General features: G+C 44.8%; 1 protein-coding gene across 1 annotated transcript in view; it reads left to right on the forward strand.

Annotated features, from left to right (window-relative positions):
- Positions 1–19629, forward strand: part of FAT3 (FAT atypical cadherin 3) — a 662194-nt gene that overhangs the window by 486205 nt on the left and 156360 nt on the right. The window contains exon 10 of the mRNA XM_058185941.1: positions 9453–13526. Within this exon, the coding sequence (XP_058041924.1) occupies positions 9453–13526 (4074 nt within the window). The remainder of the gene's footprint in view (positions 1–9452; positions 13527–19629) is intronic.

A 19629-nucleotide genomic window follows, 5' to 3' on the forward strand; every position in this document is an offset into this window, starting at 1 on the left:
TCTTAGAGGGAATCCCCATTGGAGAATGGATTTAGAACTATGATCGGTTGGCATGGAATTCTTTTTATTTGGTACTACAGGGAGTCCTTGACTTAAAAGAGTTCATTTAGTGACCATTCAAAGTTAGCCACAGCACTGAAGAGTGACTTATGGCCATTTTTCACACTTGCAAAGGGTTGCAGCATCCTCGTGTTCATGGGATCAGAATTCAGAATCTGACTCACATTTACGACTTTTGCACTGTCCCGGGATCATATGGTCAGTTTTTGCGACCTGACAAGCCACGTCAATGGGGAAGCCAGATTCACTTAACAACCGTGTTACTGACTTAACCGCTGCAGTGAGTCACTAGACAACTGCAGCAAGAAAGTTCCTAAAATGGGGCAAAACTCACTGAACAACTGTCTCAGTTAGCAACAGAAAATTTGGGCTCAGTTGTGGTTGTAAGTAGCAGCTCAGCCTGGGATCATCTAATACAGAGGGTCAAACTGGATTTCTTCAAGGAGAGGATCAGCATTGTAGTTTTCCTCTGTGGGCTGGGCGGGGGGGGGGAGGGGAGAGGCGGGATGGATGCCTCCTGCTTGTATTAGATCAGGGGTGCCAAGGTCCGGATCCAGCCCGCAGGGTGCTTAAATCTGGCCTGCGGGGCCGGCTTGGAAATAACAAAAGGACCAGCCCGCGGTGCTTCTGGTAGCCAAAACGGGGCATGGTGGATGTGCGCAGCAGTAGTGGTATTGAAATCCCGGCGCTACCGGTTCGGTATCGGTAGCGCATAGTGCTTTTGCACATGCACAGAAGCTTCTGCGCATGTGCAAAGCATTTTTAAGGTGATGTCTGCGTAGTTGGGCGGAGCCTCCCGCCGCCACCACTACCGGTTCGCCCGAACCAGGAGCAACCCACCCCTAGTGCACAGCCCCTGCATGGCCCGTTTCAGCCAGCAAATTGCTGCAGGAGGATGTCCAAGCCGAAAACGTACTGCACGCGTCCCTCACCCGCACCCCATCTTGTCTGGTAGAGTGTTGCAGGAGACATCCATCCCGTCTCCACCTCTCTCCCACCCCCGGCCAGCCCACAGTTGAGAACTACAACACTGATCCGCCCCTCGAAGAAATCTAGTTTGACACCCTTGTATTAGATGATCCCAGGTGGAGCTGCTACTACATTTCAAATTTCATTAGAGGCATTTTTTAAGATCGGCTTACAAAGCACAGGAGACGGGAGCTAAGCAAGCAAGCAAGGAATGTTTTATCCTTTCCTACCTGGTACTTCCATCCGTTAGTTTCTTCCTCCAAGCAAAATTGGTCCTGTGTTGTATATATTTCCCAGGCAGTTTGGAGAAAAGTAGTCACTACGGGTGGACTAGGGACAAAAGAGAATTTCCCTAAATATACTCCTGGGGGTGATTTGGGTATTTGCTAGTGGTTCCATGGTGATGAATTAAGTATATCTAACTTTCTCACTTGAAAAAAAAATTTTGCAATGGATATGTTTACTTTTCTCGGTAAATGTGGTGTCCAAGGGGATCTATTCCATTTTTATTAACTTCTTAAAAGTTTAGTGCGCTACAGTGATATTATTCTGGGCTCTCTGAAAAATAGAGACTTCTTTCCTGGGGATTTCTTGAAACGAACATGTGAAGACTTTGTTCTGATGACCTAAGTAGCAAAGTAATCTTCATGGGACAGTTATTAGATAAGCCCACAGCTGGCTTCAAAATCGGCACTCACGGAAGAGTCAGCCAGCTGAAAGAATCTCATTAACGACTTTGATTTGGCTAGGATATCTACAATTCCAGAAGCCAAAAAAAAAAAAAAGTGAAAACACCGTTTTGATGAATTGGAAAGACAGGCTGAAAAAACAGAGTGACATGTAAAATACACTCCTCCGCAGAGTTTTTTCACATCGGAAATTAAAATCAAATGTGCTACACAGGAAGAGGTATCTGACTTGGTTAAAAAAAAAATGTCTGTAAAGAATATTGGACTCCTGGTTGATCATGAGGTATAATTCTACAGAGCCTCCATGGAATATTAATATTTCTTTTAAGATACCGGAAGTAGCATTGTAAACAATGCTGGCCAGGTCTCACCTCAAGTACTTTACATTGGACTTTAAAAATATTCTTAAAGAATAGAATAAGATAGAATGGACTGGATTGGACTGGACTGGAATAGAATAGAATAGAATAGAATAGAATAGAATAGAATAGAATAGAATAGAATAGAATAGAATAGAATAGAATAACAAAGTTAGAAGGAACCTTGGAGGTCTTCTAGTCCAACCCCCTGCTCAGGCAGGAAGCCCTACACCACTTCAGACAAATGGTTGTCCAATTTCTTCTTAAAAACTTCCATTGTTGGAGAATTCACAACTTCTGGAGGCATGTTGTTCCACTGATTAATTGTTCTGTCAGGAAATTTCTCCTTAGTTCTAAGTTGCTTCTTTCCTTCATTAGTTTCCACCCATTGCTTCTTGTCCTTCCCTCGGGTGCTTTAGAGCAGGGGTCTCTAACCTTGGCAACTTGAAGACTTGTGGACTTCAACTCCCAGAATTCATCAACCAGCTTTGCTGGCTGAGGGATTCTGGGAGTTGAAGTCCACAAGTCTTCAAGTTGCCATGGTTGGAGTCTCCTGCTTTAGAGAATAGCTTGACTCCCTCTTCTTTGTGGCAGCCCCTGAGATATTGGAACACTGCTATCGTGTCACCCCTAGTCCTTCTTTCCATTAAACTAGACAGACCCAATTCCAGCAACAGTTCTTTATATGTTAAAGGAATGAGAAATAGGCTGGAAAGCTGGGGATGATATTGTCAGGCTAAAGAATCGGGACCACGCATTAAGTTCTAGTTAAGCTGATTTATTGTGTATGCCTACACAAATGAATTTAGTTAACTAATGTCCAGCACTAAATTGGCACTACATAAGAGAACAGAATTCAAGGGGGTTGGACCATTTGTGGGAAACATAATGACTCCAGATTGGTACCTCTCTTGACTCCGCCCCCCGTAGGCTGTGTCTGTCATTCTGCTACAAATATTTGTATATGATTTGTGAAGTTTCAAATCTTCAAATCAGGGCAGTTTCTTCAAATCACATAAAGACACAATTATCAAAAATCCAGATTAATCTCCAGAGTACAGGACAAAAATTCCAGCGGACAGAAAACTGATAAAAATTTAGGAAATGTTTCTAATGTTAAGACACAGGAACTGTTAGACAAAGAAGGGTCCTTGAGTGGCGCAGACTGCTAAGACAGTCTGTTATTAACAGCAGCTGCTTGCAATTACTGCAGGTTCAAGTCCCACCAGGCTCAAGGTTGACTCAGCCTTCCATCCTTTATAAGGTAGGTAAAATGAGGACCCAGATTGTTGAAGGCAATAAGTTGACTTTGTATATAATATACAAATGGATGAAGACTATTGCTTGACATAGTGTAAGCCGCCCTGAGTCTTCGGAGAAGGGCGGGATATAAATGCAAATTAAAAAAAAAGAAGAAGTGGTAAGCCCTGTTCCACTATATGTGTTTAGTAAAAGGCTGAATTATCATCTGTCAATCAGATTCCTGCAGTAAACTGGGAAAGCCTCTTCAATCCCACCAGCTCTTCCAACTCATGATTCTGTAGTTCGTGGACCATGATTCTGTAAATAATGACCCAATGATATTGGATACCTGGCCCTTCCTGGAAGCTCTAGACCAGGAGTGTCCAACTTTTAAGATTTGTAGACTTCAACTCCCAGAATTCCCTAGTCAACATCATGAAGTTCACAAGTCTTGGAGTTGCCGAGGTTGGACACACCTGATCTAGACAAAGATGTCTCTGTGCTTCAAGTTACATGATGGCATTACAGGATTTGTTTTGTTTCATTTCGAATTAAGAAGAGAGTTATTTTCTCACCAATTCATACGATTTAGAAAAATGGATACCACTTATCGTCTTCCCAGGTCTGATGTGCAGAACTTTTAAAACAGATTTTTAATTTAAAAAAAAAAAAATCAGAAGATTGTTTGCACGGTTTAGACCAGGAGTCAGCAACCTGCGACTCTGGAGCCACACACCTCTGCTGCGGCTCCCTGTCACTCAAAATATGTCACAACCACCAATGTGCGACATCCACCGGCATGCGATTTATGGAGCTTTTTCAACCCCCCCCCCCCGGTAAGCCAACTGTGGATAAATCCAAGAAAAGAAAAGTTTCAGAAGAAAACAGAACGTTTAATTCAACTACATAGGCTAGTTTTGTGGCCGCTCAAGAAATAGTTAGGCACGGGAAGGGTTTTGTGGCTCCCGGTGTTTTCTTTTCTGTGGGAAACGGGTCCAAATGGCTCTTTGAGTGTTTAAGGTTGCAGACCCCTGGTTTAGACATTTCTTTCAAAAGGAAACAAAGAACTAGAGCAGCCCGTACCTTGATCCACAATTCCCAGGGGAGGGGAGAGGGTTGGAATTACAGACAATTAAACTCACGATTCCTCTGCCCTCCTATCACTTGAGAGGGGTCTCCCCTTCCCCCCCCCCCACCCCCGCTACTTTGCAGGTGAGTGCTTTGACTTGCTCATCTCTGTGGTGAATGGACAGAGCGATGCCATGGCATCGGTTCAGCAGGATAGAAAGAAAGAATAAAACGCTTCTAATAATGAAGGAGGGGAGGCATCGGATGGCAGCCAGGAAGTGGGACGGTGTGAAGCTTTCCTGCAGCACAATTGTGCAGGAGCTTGAAACCTTTTAATGAGACTTTATCTCTCCCTGACTATCACTGGTTCCTTTTTCATCCCTCTCTCTGCCAGCAATTTGAAGCTTCAAGCCTCAGCTTCAGATAAAAACGGTGAATTCCCACTGTTTCATTATCCACAGATGCTCCTGGATGCGCTGTAATATAGCTTTTGGAGGCCGCCGTTTCTCTGATCCATGAAAGAATCTGCAGAGAGGATGTTAATTTTAACGGATGTGTTCAGGCTATAGGCATGGCCTTTTTTTAAAAAAAAAAAATTGTTTTATTTTACTTCCCAGGGCATTCACTTAACATGAAGACTGCACTGGATAATAGAAACCAATAATTTCGCACTTAATAACCCCTGAGAGCCCCCATCTTTTATAAACTCTTGATTCTGTCGGGGGGCTCAAATGTCTCATCCGAGAAATACTATATATACTCAGTACACTAGTCCCATTGAATAGGTGGATCGTACATTCCCCCTTTTAACCGAATCCATTGTTCACGCCTTTTAATTTATAATCCAAAGGTTTTTTTGAGGGGAAAATAGAGGACTAATTTGCTGTAATGGCATCTGAGAATGATTGTAGAGGACAGGAGGAAGAGCTGCAGTAAAGACAGTGTATTGATAATAGTTCAGAATAACAAAGTTAGAAGGGATCTTGGAGGTCTTCTAGTCCAACCCCTTAATCAAGCAGGAGACCCTATACCTGTGATGGTGAACCTTTGACATTCCCACATGCCGGCCTGCGTGCCGGAAGTGGCACGCGAAACCAACCCGCGAGGTATGTGTGGCCCCGCTGGCCTTCGCGCACGTGGGACCGCCGATACCCGGAAGAGCGGCGGTCCATCACGCATGCGCGAGCCAGCACCCAAACACCCGGACACCGGCATGGAAGTGCGCCCGACCAACAGCTGGCCATCGCACATGTGTGTAACGTCAACTCGGCAGGTTGGGTGCCGGCCTGCGCATGTGTGCTGGAACGCCGCTCTTCCTGGTTCTCGCCACTCCCGCAGAAGAGGAGCCAGCAAAATCGCGGGATGGTTTCGCATGCCAATTCCGGCACGCGTGCCATAGGTTCGCCGACGCTGCCCTATACCATTCCGGACAAGTGTCTGTACAGTCTCTTCTTAAAAGCCTCTGTGATGGAGCACCCACAGCTTCTGAAGGCAAGCCGTTCCACTGGTTTAGTCTTCTCACTTAGGAAATGTATCCTTAGTTCTAGGTTGCTTCTCTCCTTGATTAGTTCCCATCTATTGCTTCTTGTTTTGCTTTCTGGTGCTTTGGAAAACAGGTTGACCTTCTCTTCTTGTGGAAGCCCCTCAAATATCGCAAAACTGCCAAGGTCCTTCTTTTAGACGAGATAAGCCCAATTCCTAAAACATTCTTCATGTGTTTTAGCCTTTGGCCCCCTTATCATCTTCGTTGCTCTTTTCTGCACTCTTTTCCAGAGTCTCCGCAACTTTTTTTTTTTATGTGGTGACCAAATTGAATGCAATATTCTAAGGGTGATTTTACTAAGGCTTTATAATGTAGTATTAACACTTCACGTGATCTTGATTCTATCCCTCTGTTTATGCAGCCTAGAACTGCGTTGGCTTTTTGGGCTGCTGGCGCACGCTGCTGCCTCGCATTTAAGTGATTGTCCGCTAGGACTCCAAGATCCCTCTCACAGTTACTCTACTGCTGAGCCAGGTTTCACCTAATCTGAACTTTTACATTTGATTTTTCTTGCCTAAGTTTAAAACGTTAATTTTTCTCTACATTGAATTTCATTTCAGTTTTTTTTTTTTAAAAAAATAGTTGAAAAGAGGATGGGTGGTAAAAGTCTCCCTGAAGGAGACTCTCTAGTTTTCAAGAGAGTGAAAATGAGAGACAGAAGGGGTACGGGAGGGAGGAAGGGAGGAAGGAAGGAAGGAAGGAAAGAAGGAAGAGAAAGGAAGGAACGAAGGAAAGAAGGAAGAAAGGAAGAGGAACGAAGGAAGAGGAAGGAAGGAAGGAAGGAAGGAAGGAAGGAAGGAAGGAAGGAAGGAAGGAAGGAAGGAAGGAAGGAAGGAAGGAAGGCTTGGGAAACAGGAAAAAATGTTCCCTGCTCGCATGTCAATATTTGTATCCTAAATATGAATTGTATTTACACAGTTAGTATCAGAGAGAACAAAAGAGTTATAACAAGTCAAATGTCCCTTTTCAGCAAAGCTATTTTTTATGCTTGAATTGCTAAAGAGACAGGAAAAACTACACGGTTCAGGTCACACCAGCAACTTGACACAAGCCGTTCCATCAAAATGGATCATGATCTGCACCAGCAATGCACAAAAGCATGAAGAGACTGCGTGACACACACACACACAGGGAGACATACACACAGGGCAGACCAGCCAGCATAATGTCTTTTGTATTTGCAAATGCACACTCAAGTCTCCATTTAAAAAAAAAAAAAAAAAGGACAAGACAAGGCAGTCCAGAGAATGCAAGATAAAGGAAATAATTCTAAAAACCAAAGCAAAGGAATGACCAAAAAGAAATAACTCTACCACCAGCCCAGATCAGAACAGGCCAAGCGGAAAATTTTTGAAGAGAAAAAGAGCTGCCAATAATAGCACTGTAAAAATACTGTATTTTTATGATGGGTTGCTGAGCTGAACTGCGACTCTGGTTTCTTTGTTCCATTGAGAAGCTTTCAAAGTGCCTTTGAAGGTAGAGATGGTCACTGCATATGGAAAGCATCCTGAATCTCAGTATCAACAAAGCAACAAAGATGAACTAGAGAACTGGAGGCTAAAACATATAAAGAACGATTGCGGGAATTGGATATACTGAGTTTAATGAAAAGGGGTCACATGGGGTGACATGATCGCAGTGTTCCAATATCTCAGGGGCTGCCACTAAGAAGAGAGAGTCAAGCTATTCTCTAAAGCATCTGAAGCAAGGGTGCTATTCAGCAGGTTCTGATAGGTTCTGGAGAACCGGTAGCGGAAATTTTGAGCAGTTCAGAGAACCAGTAGTAAAAATTTTGAGTAGTTCGGAGAACCGGCAGATACCAACTATTGGCTGGTGGGGTGGGAATGGGCATTTTGCAGTATCCTTCCCCTGGAGTGGGGTGGGAATGGAGATTTTGCAGTATCCTTCCCCTGCCACACCCATCAAGCCACGCCCACAGAACCGGTAGTAAAAAAAAAAATGAATTCCACCACTGATCTGAAGGCAGGACAAGAAGCAATAGATGGAAACTAATCAAGAAGAGAACCAACCTAAAATTGAGGAGAAATTTCCTGATGGTTAGATCAATTAATCAGTGGAACAACTTGCCTACAGAAATTGTGAATGTTCCGACACTGGAAGTTTTGAAGAAAAGATTGGAAAGCTATATATCTGAAATGGAGTATAGGGTTTCCTGCTTGAACAGGGAGTTGGTCTAGACCAGGGGTCTTCAACCTTGGGAACTTTAAGCCTGGCGGACTTCAACTCCCAGAATTCAGACTTAAAGTTCCCAAGGTTGGAGACCCATGGTCTAGAAGACCTCTGATCATACCAGCTTTGCTGTTGTGGGCCACTTATCTGAGATCCAGCTTCCCCACTGTAAATTTTTACCAAAAATGTTCCAAACACTCGTTTGTCTGTTCATTCATTCATTTGTTAGATTTTTATCTTGCCTTTATTACTTTATAGGTAATTCAACATGGTGAACAGCCTATAATATTCTTCCTCCTATTTTCTCCACAACAACCCTGTCATGTAAGTTGGGCTGAGAAAGAGTGGCCAGCCCAAAGTCACCCAGCAAGACTAGAATTCACTGTCTCCTGGTTTCTAGGCTGCCACCTTAATTACTACACCAAAGTATATGAATAGGAGTGACTGGCTTTTTAATTGCCTTGCGTAGATCTCCCAAAATGAGCTTTTCTCTACACAATATAGTTGAGGCCCATACTTTTCTATTTCCTGCCACAAATCCTTTTCATTTGAAAAATAAGTTAATTCCTGTATTCAGTGATAAAACTTGTGTGACTTTTTCTACATCTCTTCCCTATTTTTTTTAAATATGTATTCTCTGATTGATAAACTTCGAAAGCTCAGTTGCTTTCAGAATAAAGTCCACTATATCAAAGATGTGCAGAAAATTCGAAATAAAGGAAGTGGGTGGTGAATTGATAGCTTACCAATTTAAAGATTGGATGGATTCGGTTTGGTTTTATGGATTACACATACTTTTCTCCTAATGGGATTTCACTAGGCGGCAATGGTGAAATCCTCTGCAGTTTGCCACCTGTTTGCTGCCTGCGCATGTGTGGTGTGCACCAAACATGCACTTCGTGCACGCGTGCACAGTGTGCGCCAAACGCACACTGCGCACGTGCATACACACTGCTACTAAATGCACACTGCGTGCAGAAAAAAGGGGCTTAAGAAGGTAAGTAGAACAGTGAGGGGGGAACAGCTGTACTGCACGATTCAGATTCGCTAGAAAGCAGATGTCCTGCTTTTTAACAAATATAAATCATGCAGCATAGCTGATAGTTGGAAATACCGGTTCGGACAAACCGGTAGTATTTTTTCACTACCGGTTCACCTGAACCGGTAGCCTTTATTACTACCAATTTGCCCGAACTGGTGCAAACCGGTAGCATTTCACCGCTGCTAGGCGCCCATTGAATGTTCTTCAGTCTCCGATATTATAGTTTGACTTTTTTTCCTCTTATATTTAAATTTCACATTTAATTTATTTTTCCTGTTTCATTCTTACAGGGAATACCGGAAACACGTTCAGGATTGAACCAATTCTAGGCATCATCACCGTGCTGAAAGAACCAGACCTGACTACCATGAACCAGTTTGTTCTATCCGTTAAAGCGGCCGATCAGGGTTCTCCCCCATTGTCAGCCACTGCCATTGTTCGCATATCTGTGACGATGTCAGACAACGCCCACCCCAAATTCACGCACAAGGAGTGGCAAGCTGAAATCAATGAAAATGTTGATTTTGGGACTTCGGTTATCCAAGTCTCGGCAATCAGTCAGTCTACATTAGTGTACGAAGTCAAAGATGGCAATGTAGACGGAGCCTTCATGATAAACCCTTATTCTGGAGTCATCACGAGCCAGAAGTCTCTTGATTATGAACACACTTCCTCTTACCAGCTCGTAGTGCAAGCCACAAACATGGCAGGGATGGCATCAAATGCCACTGTAAACATCCAGATAGTTGATGAAAATGACAACCCGCCTGTTTTTCTTTTTTCTCAATACTTGGGCAGCATCAGTGAAGCCGCACCTGTAAATAGCATTGTCCGGAGCGTGGGAAATAATCCTCTTGTGATACGAGCCACGGATGCCGATAGTAATCAAAATGCACTGCTCGTCTACCAGATTGTGGAGTCAACTGCCAAGAATTATTTTACAGTAGACTCTAGTACAGGTGCGATTAGAACGATTGCTGATTTGGATCACGAAACCATCGCTCATTTCTACTTCCACGTTCACGTTCGAGATAGTGGCAATCCCCAGCTTACTGCAGAAAGTCCCGTGGAAGTTACCATTGATGTAACGGATGTCAACGATAATCCTCCAGTGTTCAGCCAGGCAATGTTTGAAACCATCTTGCTTCTACCAACTTACGTGGGAGTGGAGGTCCTTCAAGTCAAGGCCGTGGACCCAGATTTAGAAGTCCCCTCTGAACTGACTTACAGCCTGATTGAAGGGAACACAGAATATTTTCTCATTGATCCAATTTCTGGGGTGCTGACCATAAAAAACAACAGCCTTTCCAAAGACCATTATATGCTGATCGTGAAAGTGTCCGATGGGAAATTTTACAGTAGTGCTATAGTGACAATAATGGTCAAGGAAGCCATGGATAGCGGTCTTCACTTCACTCAGAACCATTATTCTACATCAATCTTGGAGAACAGCACTAACGTCACCAAGGTAGCAGTGGTCAGTGCAATTGGAAACCGTCTCAATGAGCCCTTGAAGTATAGTATATTAAACCCCGGGAACAAATTCAAGATCAAACCCACGTTAGGTCTTATTCAAACTGTTGGCCTTCCGTTTGACAGAGAAGAACAGGAACTATATGAATTGGTGGTAGAGGCTAGCCGCGAGCTGGACCATCTACGGGTGGCCAGAGTGGTTGTCCGAATTCTCATTGAAGACATCAACGACAATGCTCCAGTGTTTGTTGGGCTTCCGTACTACGCTGCTGTTCAAGTTGAGGCTGATCCTGGCACTCTGATATACAGAGTCAGGGCCATTGATAAAGACAAGGGTGCAAATGGGGATGTATCTTACCTATTGAAGGAGGACTACGGGCACTTTGAAATCGACAGTCACAGTGGGAGCATCACCTTGAAAGCACCCTTTAACTCCGACTTATCTAATATAGAATATTTAATTGTTGTCATAGCTAAAGATGGAGGTGACCCATCACTCTCCGCTTCTGTGGAACTGCCCATCACCATTGTTAATAAGGCCATGCCCATCTTTGACAAGCCCTTCTACACAGCCTCTGTCAATGAAGACATAGATATGAACACCCCGATCCTGAGTATCAATGCTACCAGCCCAGAAGGTCAAGATATCATTTACATCATAGTAGACGGGGATCCTTATAATCAATTCAACATTGACTTTGACACAGGAGTCCTCAGTGTCATCAGTCCATTAGACTATGAACTCAATCCCATTTTCAAGTTGACAGTGAGAGCCAGTGATGCTCTTACTGGTGCCCGAGCTGAAGTTACAGTGGACTTAATTATCAAGGATGTCAATGACAATGCTCCAATTTTTGACCACTTTGCTTATAACGCCACCTTAACCGAAGCCTCCTTGATTGGGACTCCTGTCTTACAGGTCATTGCTACCGATGCAGATTCCGACAATAACAAAATCATTCAGTACCAGATAGTCCAGGACACTTTCAATAGCACGGATTATTTTCATATCGATGGGACAAGCGGACTGATCCTAACTGCCCGCTTGTTGGACCATGAACTGATGCAGCAGTGCAGCTTAAAAGTACGGGCCACCGATAACGGATTCCCACCTCTAAGCAGTGAAGTTCTAGTTAACATCTACGTGACAGATATGAACGACAACCCTCCTATTTTTAATCAGTTGATCTATGAATCTTACGTCAGTGAATTAGCTCCTCGGGGTCATTTTGTGACCTGTGTCCAGGCTTCTGATGCAGACAGCTCCGATTTTGACCGATTGGAGTACAGTATCTTGTCTGGAAATGACCGTACCAGTTTTGTGATGGATACCAAGAGTGGCGTCATCACGCTGTCAAATCATCGGAAGCAGAGAATGGAGTCAATGTACAGCTTGAACGTTTCTGTTTCTGATGGTTTGTTCACCAGCACTGCTCAAGTCCATATCCAGATTCTTGGAGCTAATTTGTACAGCCCCGTATTCACACAAAGTATTTATGTGGCAGAAGTCAGAGAAAACGCTGTCCCGGGAACCAGGGTGATCCACGTAAAAGCAACCGATGGAGATTCGGGCATCTACGGTCAGATAAGTTACTCCATCATCAATGATTTCGCCAAAGACAGATTTGTCATTGACAACAAAGGGCAGATCCTCACCACGGAGAAACTCGATAGGGAGCTCCCTTTAGAAGGTGACATCACCATATTTTTAAGAGCTCTCGATGGTGGAGGGAGGAGCACGTTCTGCACGGTCCGAGTCATAGTGGTGGATGAGAACGACAATGCCCCACAGTTCATGACTGTGGAATACAGAGCAAGTGTCAAAGCAGATGTTGGGAAAGGCCACTTAGTCACCCAGGTCCAAGCTTTTGATCCTGATGATGGTGCCAATGCTAGGATTGTCTACTCCCTGTATAGTGAAGCCTCTGTTTCTGTGGCGGATCTCCTGGAAATTGACCCAGACAATGGATGGATGGTAACCAAGGGGAATTTCAACCAGCTAAAAAATACGGTGCTATCTTTTTTTGTCAAAGCTGTTGACGGCGGCATTCCCATACGGCATTCCCTTATCCCTGTGTACATACACGTTTTACCTCCAGAAACCATCTTGCCTTCGTTTTCTCAACCTCAGTATTCTTTTACAGTATCAGAAGATGCCCTCATCGGGAGTACAATTGATGCTCTCCACGTTTTGCCTAACCAAGGCGTCATCTACAGCACGGTCAATGGCGAATTGACCGGAAACAACAAGGATGGAGTTTTTATTATAGAGCAAGACACTGGCATTATAAAACTGGACAAGAGGCTGGATCATGAGGCAGACCCTGCCTTTCATTTTAAAGTGGCTGCAACCCTACAGCTTGATAAGGTGGACATTGTGGTAGCCGTGGATGTGGACATTAAAGTTCTAGACATTAACGACAACAAGCCTATTTTTGAGGCAGCCAAGTACGACACGATCGTGATGGAGGGAATGCCAATAGGGACTAAACTTGTACAAGTCAAAGCAACCGACGCAGATTCCGGGGCCAACGGGCAAGTCACCTATTCTCTCTTAACAGAACTGGATATTGACCGGATCTCGGAGGTGTTCACTATTGACAGCAACAGTGGCTGGATCAGCACCTTGAAAGATTTAGACCATGAGACGGATCCCACATTTGCCTTCACGGTGGTTTCTTCTGACCTGGGAGAAGCCCTGTCCCTCTCCTCAACTACCTTAATCTCGGTCACCGTGACTGACATCAACGACAATGCTCCCGTATTCCAGCAGGAGATGTACAGGGGGACTGTGAAGGAGAGTGACCCACCGGGAGAAGTCGTGGCTGTCCTTAGCACTTGGGATGAAGATACCTCTGACATCAACCACCAAATTAGCTACCATATTACAGGTAAGTTTCCTTTCAAACCTAGTCTTTCCCTGAAAATAAGACCTAGTCTTATTTTCTTTTGGGCCCGAAAATAAGCACCAGATCTTATTATGAGGGGATGTCTTACCCCTGCTTACCTTAGGACCACCAAAGTCAGGCCTCATGCCCTCCGACACCTGTCGTGCTGCTACCCAACTTCTGTGGCCACTCACAGCCAGACACCGTGTGGCTCGTTACACCAGTGCCACCGCTCACGGCAGGCCACGTGGAGTGTTGTTCACTGGTGCAACATGCCACTCGGTGTACTGCCATGAGTGGTGGCACCGGCGCAACAAGCCATGTGGCGTCCTGCGAGTGGTGGAACTAGTGCGATGTGCCACGTGGCATCTGGCTGCAAGCAGCCGCAGAAGAAGTCGAGGAGTTGCATAATAAGGCTTGGGAGGCTTGGCTGCAATGGTCCTAAGGTAAGCAGGCACTGGGCAGCTCCACCACCACCATCCTAGCTTGATTTTTACACATGCGCCTCATACAGCCACATGGTGGGTGGGGTTTAACTAGGACTTATTTTTGGGTAGGACGTATATTTGGTGCAGGCATGAAAACCAGGCTAGGGCTTGTTTTCTGGGTAGGTCATATTTTTGGGGAAACACAGTATAAGAAGGAAACGTACTGGGGCAGCTTAAGCTTTGCCAGCTGATGGTTCCTTATTCCAGCCCTGGCTTCTCTGGTTAAGAAGTAGCAGAATTGAGCAGACCCAGATTTTTCAGGTGGTCCTTGTTTAATGACTACTTGTTCAGCACCCATTTGAACTTACTTATAATTGGTCCTCAAACTTCCTGCCATCATAGCATTTCTGCCCTGTGATCATGAGCCCTGATGGCACAGTGGTTAAACTGCAGTATTGCAGGCAAACTTTGCCCACAGCCTGGAGTTTGAAGGGTGACTCAGCCTTCCATTCTTCCGAGGCTGGTACTGTAAAAGATGCATGGACTTCAATTCCTAGTCTGGGGAATTTAATTCTTTATTTAAATCAAATCAATTGCAACAATTAAGTCCTTACTTAAGTGTGGTATTCTACCCATTGAAAGTTATACAATCCAGTTATATAGGCTTTGTATTTGAAAGAAAGAATCTTGGCTCTGCCTTTTTTTCAATATGAATATAAATAGATATAAATAAAAGAGCCCTCGTGGCGCAGTGGTTAAAGCCTCTGGTGGCTCAGACTGCTAAGACAGTCTGTTATTAACACAGCTGCTTGCAATTACTGCAAGTTCAAGTCCCACCAGGCCCAAGGTTGACTCAGCCTTCCATCCTTTATAAGGTAGGTAAAGTGAGGACCCAGATTGTTGGGGGCAATAAGTTGACTTTGTATATAATATACAAGTGGATGAAGACCATTGCTTAACATAGTGTAAGCCGCCCTGAGTCTTCGGAGAAGGGCAGGATATAAATGCAAATTAAAAAAAAAAAAGCAAACTCTGCCCGCAGCCTGGAGTTTGATCTTGATGGGACTCAAGATTGACTTAGCCTTCCATCCTTCTGAGGTTGATAAAGCAAGAGCCCATATTATTGGGTGCAAATAATGCCTACATTGCAAGCCACCCAGAGAGTGCTGTAAAGCACTGTGGAGCGGTATATAAGCCTTACTGCTATCCAGGCACTTGGCAACTTGTCCCAATTCTCCACCATCACAGCATCCTGTGCTTGCAATTTGTGGCCTTCCCTGCCAATTTCCCACAAGCAAAGTCAATAGCTAACACAAAGTCAGAAGTTGCAAATACATAAGGTCCTCATTTAATAATGTTAACTGGGGGTCTGCTGGGACTGCCATCGCTAAACAGCACAGTCATGTGACATTGAACTTTATGACCATATCACTTAGTGACATAAATTTTGGTTTCAATTACCATTGTTAAGTGATGACTATCTGGGGGGAAAAAGCACCAAATAAATCCCGAGCGTTCTGTAAATAAAGCGACTCTCAGCACCTCTAGTCTCTTGAGAAATATGGGTAGAGAGATTTTTACCTTTAGCGTTACAGATAGAAGGAAGGGAAACGGAGAAATATATAATGTGGCAAATAAAAACGGCAGACGCAGCAACGAAACTAGATAGATAGCAGCAATTGGGTACTGGTATAGTTAAGTAATTCAAGTAATGATCTAAGCATGAAAAATTAGAGCCAGTTTGTTCTAATGATAATGGTTAAGGCACCAGGATAGAAACCAGGAGATTGTGAGTTCTAGTACCGACTTAAGCATGATATCACGGTTCCGAGCCTAGTCAGTAAGGAACGAGGCCACACCGTCAGTAGAGCAACTCTCCTTTATTTAGTAAGAGACTCGTCACATAGTGACACAGATTTAGTCAGCGTTACAGCCTTCCGTCTTCCAGCTGATTATGAGGACTCGGCATGCCTTGCCCTCTGGGAAGGCTTGCTCAAGCAAGGAATCACCAGCCTTGGACTCCTCGGCTCCGCACCGACCTCAAACGCCGCTGTTTCTCGCCTTCCTGTCTCATCCCACTCCTCCGTGAGTCCTTCCCAACACCCAACATCCCACACCCATTTATGTGATGTTGACAGACGGCTCCCCTCTACCGGGGGAACGTATCTGGAAAAGAAGAAGCATATGTTAGCGAATATGCAATTAGGGTTGTTCCCCAGGGGTTCCCTCCCTGGGCTTCTGGGGATTCTCCCTATGGAACCTGTTGATCAGCCTCTCCGCTCTCACGTCTTTATGCTTCACCCGTGAGGCGAAGCTGGCTGGGTGATTTCGGGCTAGTCATTCTTCTTTCAGCCCGTGAAAGTTGGGCAATTTCTGTCCCAACCAATGGATCAACACTCAGTTGTTCCAAAAAGAGAAGGCTCTGTCCTTGCAGAGAAAAAAGCTAGGAAGAAAAGGAAATCTAAGAATGAGAAGCATTACAGGACTAGATCAAGCCATTCTCAAAGGTCCAAGCTCCAGACCTAACCCACAATCAGACACCACTTACTTTGAGTTCTCAGTGGTTTATTAAGCCGGCTCTCGGCACACAGTGAGTTCCGAAAAATGTAGGACTAAAGTTTGCGCCTCCTAGAGCCTTTTGAATGCTGGAGCCGTGCCCTTTCACCTCCAGAGCACCCAGCAAGTCCAATCACCTGATTGTCGGGCCACCGGCAGAGTTGATCAACAGCCCGTTTGGCTGGCTTGAAGGCAATTACGATCCAGGCCGAATGCAAGCCGGCCGATGATCAGCTGTTTGTCGGCGTCACGCTGCTTGCCGCTGCGCCAGTTGTCACTTCACGGCCAGGAAACCACTTGCAGCTTCGGTGCTTGACAGCCGAATTGTGTGAATTGCCTTCTCCCTTAATACGATCTACTGGCCATTTGTTCTCCACCTTCCCCAGAGTGCAATTTAGAAGCTCTGACAACTGGAGAGCTGCCATAGTAGCACTGAGAGTAAAGGTTCTGGATCAAGCTGGCTGAAAACTCAAAGACCCCTGGGACCATAGCTCAGATTCACAAATCCTTTCTTTCCCCCTCTCCTTGGGGTGTTAATTCGGTTTAACCTTTAAATTGTGAGCAAAGGAAAATGGAACATTAGCCAGGAGCTTTTTAATTGGTTAGGTTGGTGCCATGCTACAGCGGAAGGGGCTCATATTACCAATTATGATTGATGAGCAGGAATGTAACATTGTGCAAGCAAGCAGAGACAATGAAGAAATTTGTTCTTGGAGATTGGCTAAGATCAGGGAGGGTGGATTTTAATTTTAAAACTTCTCCCAATTTCTAGATAACAAAGATCAGTGAAATGCTCATTTCTTTAAAAAAAAAAACCAAAAAAAAAACCAAACCGCCAGTAGAAAAGAATGGATGCTCACTCTGTATGGATAAAATAATAGCAGGAGTAGCAAAGGTGTTTCTTGAAAAGGCAATTGGACTTTGTTTTTCCTTGAAGACATTTTGCTTCTCATCCAAGAAGCTTCTTCTGTTCTGAACTGAAGAAATGCAGAACCGAAGAAGCTTCTTGGATGAGAAGCGAAACGTCTCCAAGGAAAAACAAAGTCCAGTTGCCTTTTCAAAAAAAAAACACCTTTGGGACATCCGTGACCTGGATGACTGAGAACCTCCATAGACAATAATAGTAGTTGTTGCTCTGCAAAATGAGCTGACTTTGATCAAGATTGTGGCCACAGAGAAATACTCGACACTCCCATCCTTGGCTCAGTTCTTTTCCTTCAGTCTCCTTTTGCTGAAGAATAATTGGAAAATTGCTTCTCTTATTTTTAATTTAATATGCCCGCTTCGTGATATACCAAGCTGATTGCAGACCAGAATTTGTGTTGGCTGTCCTCCAGGTGTCGGTAGGCTTTTGTAACCAAGACATGCAACCTGGATAAGAAATTTTACTGTGGGTCTGTGGGAAGTACAACAGGGCAGCAAGTAATATCAGATGCATCATGATGTTGTCATGCAAATTTTGCATACTACACACCCAGGCACACAGCATCTATTTTGTCATCGTGGCAGCTTCAGCCAGAGACCTATATCTATGTGTAGCTTTGTCATCCAGGTCTTTGATGCAGGTGTTTTTGGACACCGTTGTGTGTAACTCCTGCTTTGGAAGACCTGTATGTGACTGCTTGCGTGGTGGCGCAGTGGTTAGAATGCAGTATTGCAAGCTACTTATGCTGGCCGCAGTTCGATTCTCAGCGGCTCAAAGTTGTCTCGGCCTTCCATCCTTCCGATAAAGACCCAAATTGTTGGTGGCAGTAGGCTGACTCTGTAAACCACTTAGAGAGAGGGCTGTAAAGCAGGGGTCTCCAACCTTGGTCCCTTTAAGACTTGTGGACTTCAACTCCCAGAGTTGAACTCTGAGGAACTCTGGGAGTTGAAGTCCACAAGTCTTAAAGGGACCAAGGTTGGAGACCCTTGCTGTAAAGTACTGTGGAGCGATATATAAGTCTAAGTGCCATTGCTATTGCTATTGCTTGCTCAGCCCCAACATCACTGTGTGACCTTGAGTAAATAGAGCTGATCTCAGGTGAAATGCTACCGGACCGGACCGGATCACACGATCCGGTAGCGATCGTGGCCGGTAGCTCGGCATTCCGGTAGTGATGGCAGAGCGAAGCTCCACCCACCCGCTTGGGTGTCATTACTTCCTGGTTTTAACCAGGAAGTAATGTGGTTTTTTTACCTTCTGTGCATGCGCAGAAGGTTTTGCGCATGCTCAGAAGGTCTGCGCGTGCACGTGACGCACACATGGTGCATGCACTTCCGAACTGGCTGATCTGTTCCGCCAGACTTTCAACCAAGATTTCTTCCTACAACCCTTGGGAAAGTTATTAACCCGTCCACATTGGAAATCTTTGATGAACTTCTGGTTTGTCTGTCTCAGGGTTTTCATCAACCTTTTGATGGCTGAGGGTTGAACAAAACATTTCAGAGGTAAATGATGTGGACTAGCGGGCATATCATATTTTTTTCCAGACAGATGAGTCAAGGCAAGACTTTTTTTCGGGCATTTTCTTGCCTTTTTAAAAATCTGTATTAAGACCTGTCCTTTTCGTGTATCTTCCTTCTTCCAATCAGTAAATCATCATTGTCTTTTAACCACCCCATAAACCCTTGCGGGGTGGAGTCTGGGCAACTGAATGGAACTAGGAGAATGTTTTAAGGGACAGATGCCCATCCTGTCGCCAGTGCAGAGTTTTGTTCAGCGGATATATTCTCACTGTGCCCAGAGAGAGAGAAATATCTGCCTCCGCCTAGGATCGAACTCACAGCCTCCTGATGGTGAGGCGAGATCTCCACCTCTAGGCCACCACATCACTCCTTCTTCCAATCAGTGAATGTCTTGCCAAAATTTTCTTGGTCATTAAATTCAGCAAGGCAGTTGGAGCTTCACCTGCGGTCTTCCCAAAAACAAAAATAGATTGGACCAGTAGTGGGTTCCACTTACCTTCGCTAGCGGTTCTGGACTGTGAGTGTGCACTTGCTTTGCTTGTACACGGCGCCTCTGCGCATGCACAGAGCGTCTGTGATGATGTCCGGGTGGGTGGGCGGAGCCTCCCACGGCTACCAGTACAGGTTTGCCTGAACCTGGGCGAACCGGTAGAAACCCACCACTGGATTGGAGA

Source organism: Ahaetulla prasina, chromosome 5 (genome assembly GCF_028640845.1).
Source record: "Ahaetulla prasina isolate Xishuangbanna chromosome 5, ASM2864084v1, whole genome shotgun sequence".
Taxonomy (NCBI): domain Eukaryota; kingdom Metazoa; phylum Chordata; class Lepidosauria; order Squamata; family Colubridae; genus Ahaetulla; species Ahaetulla prasina.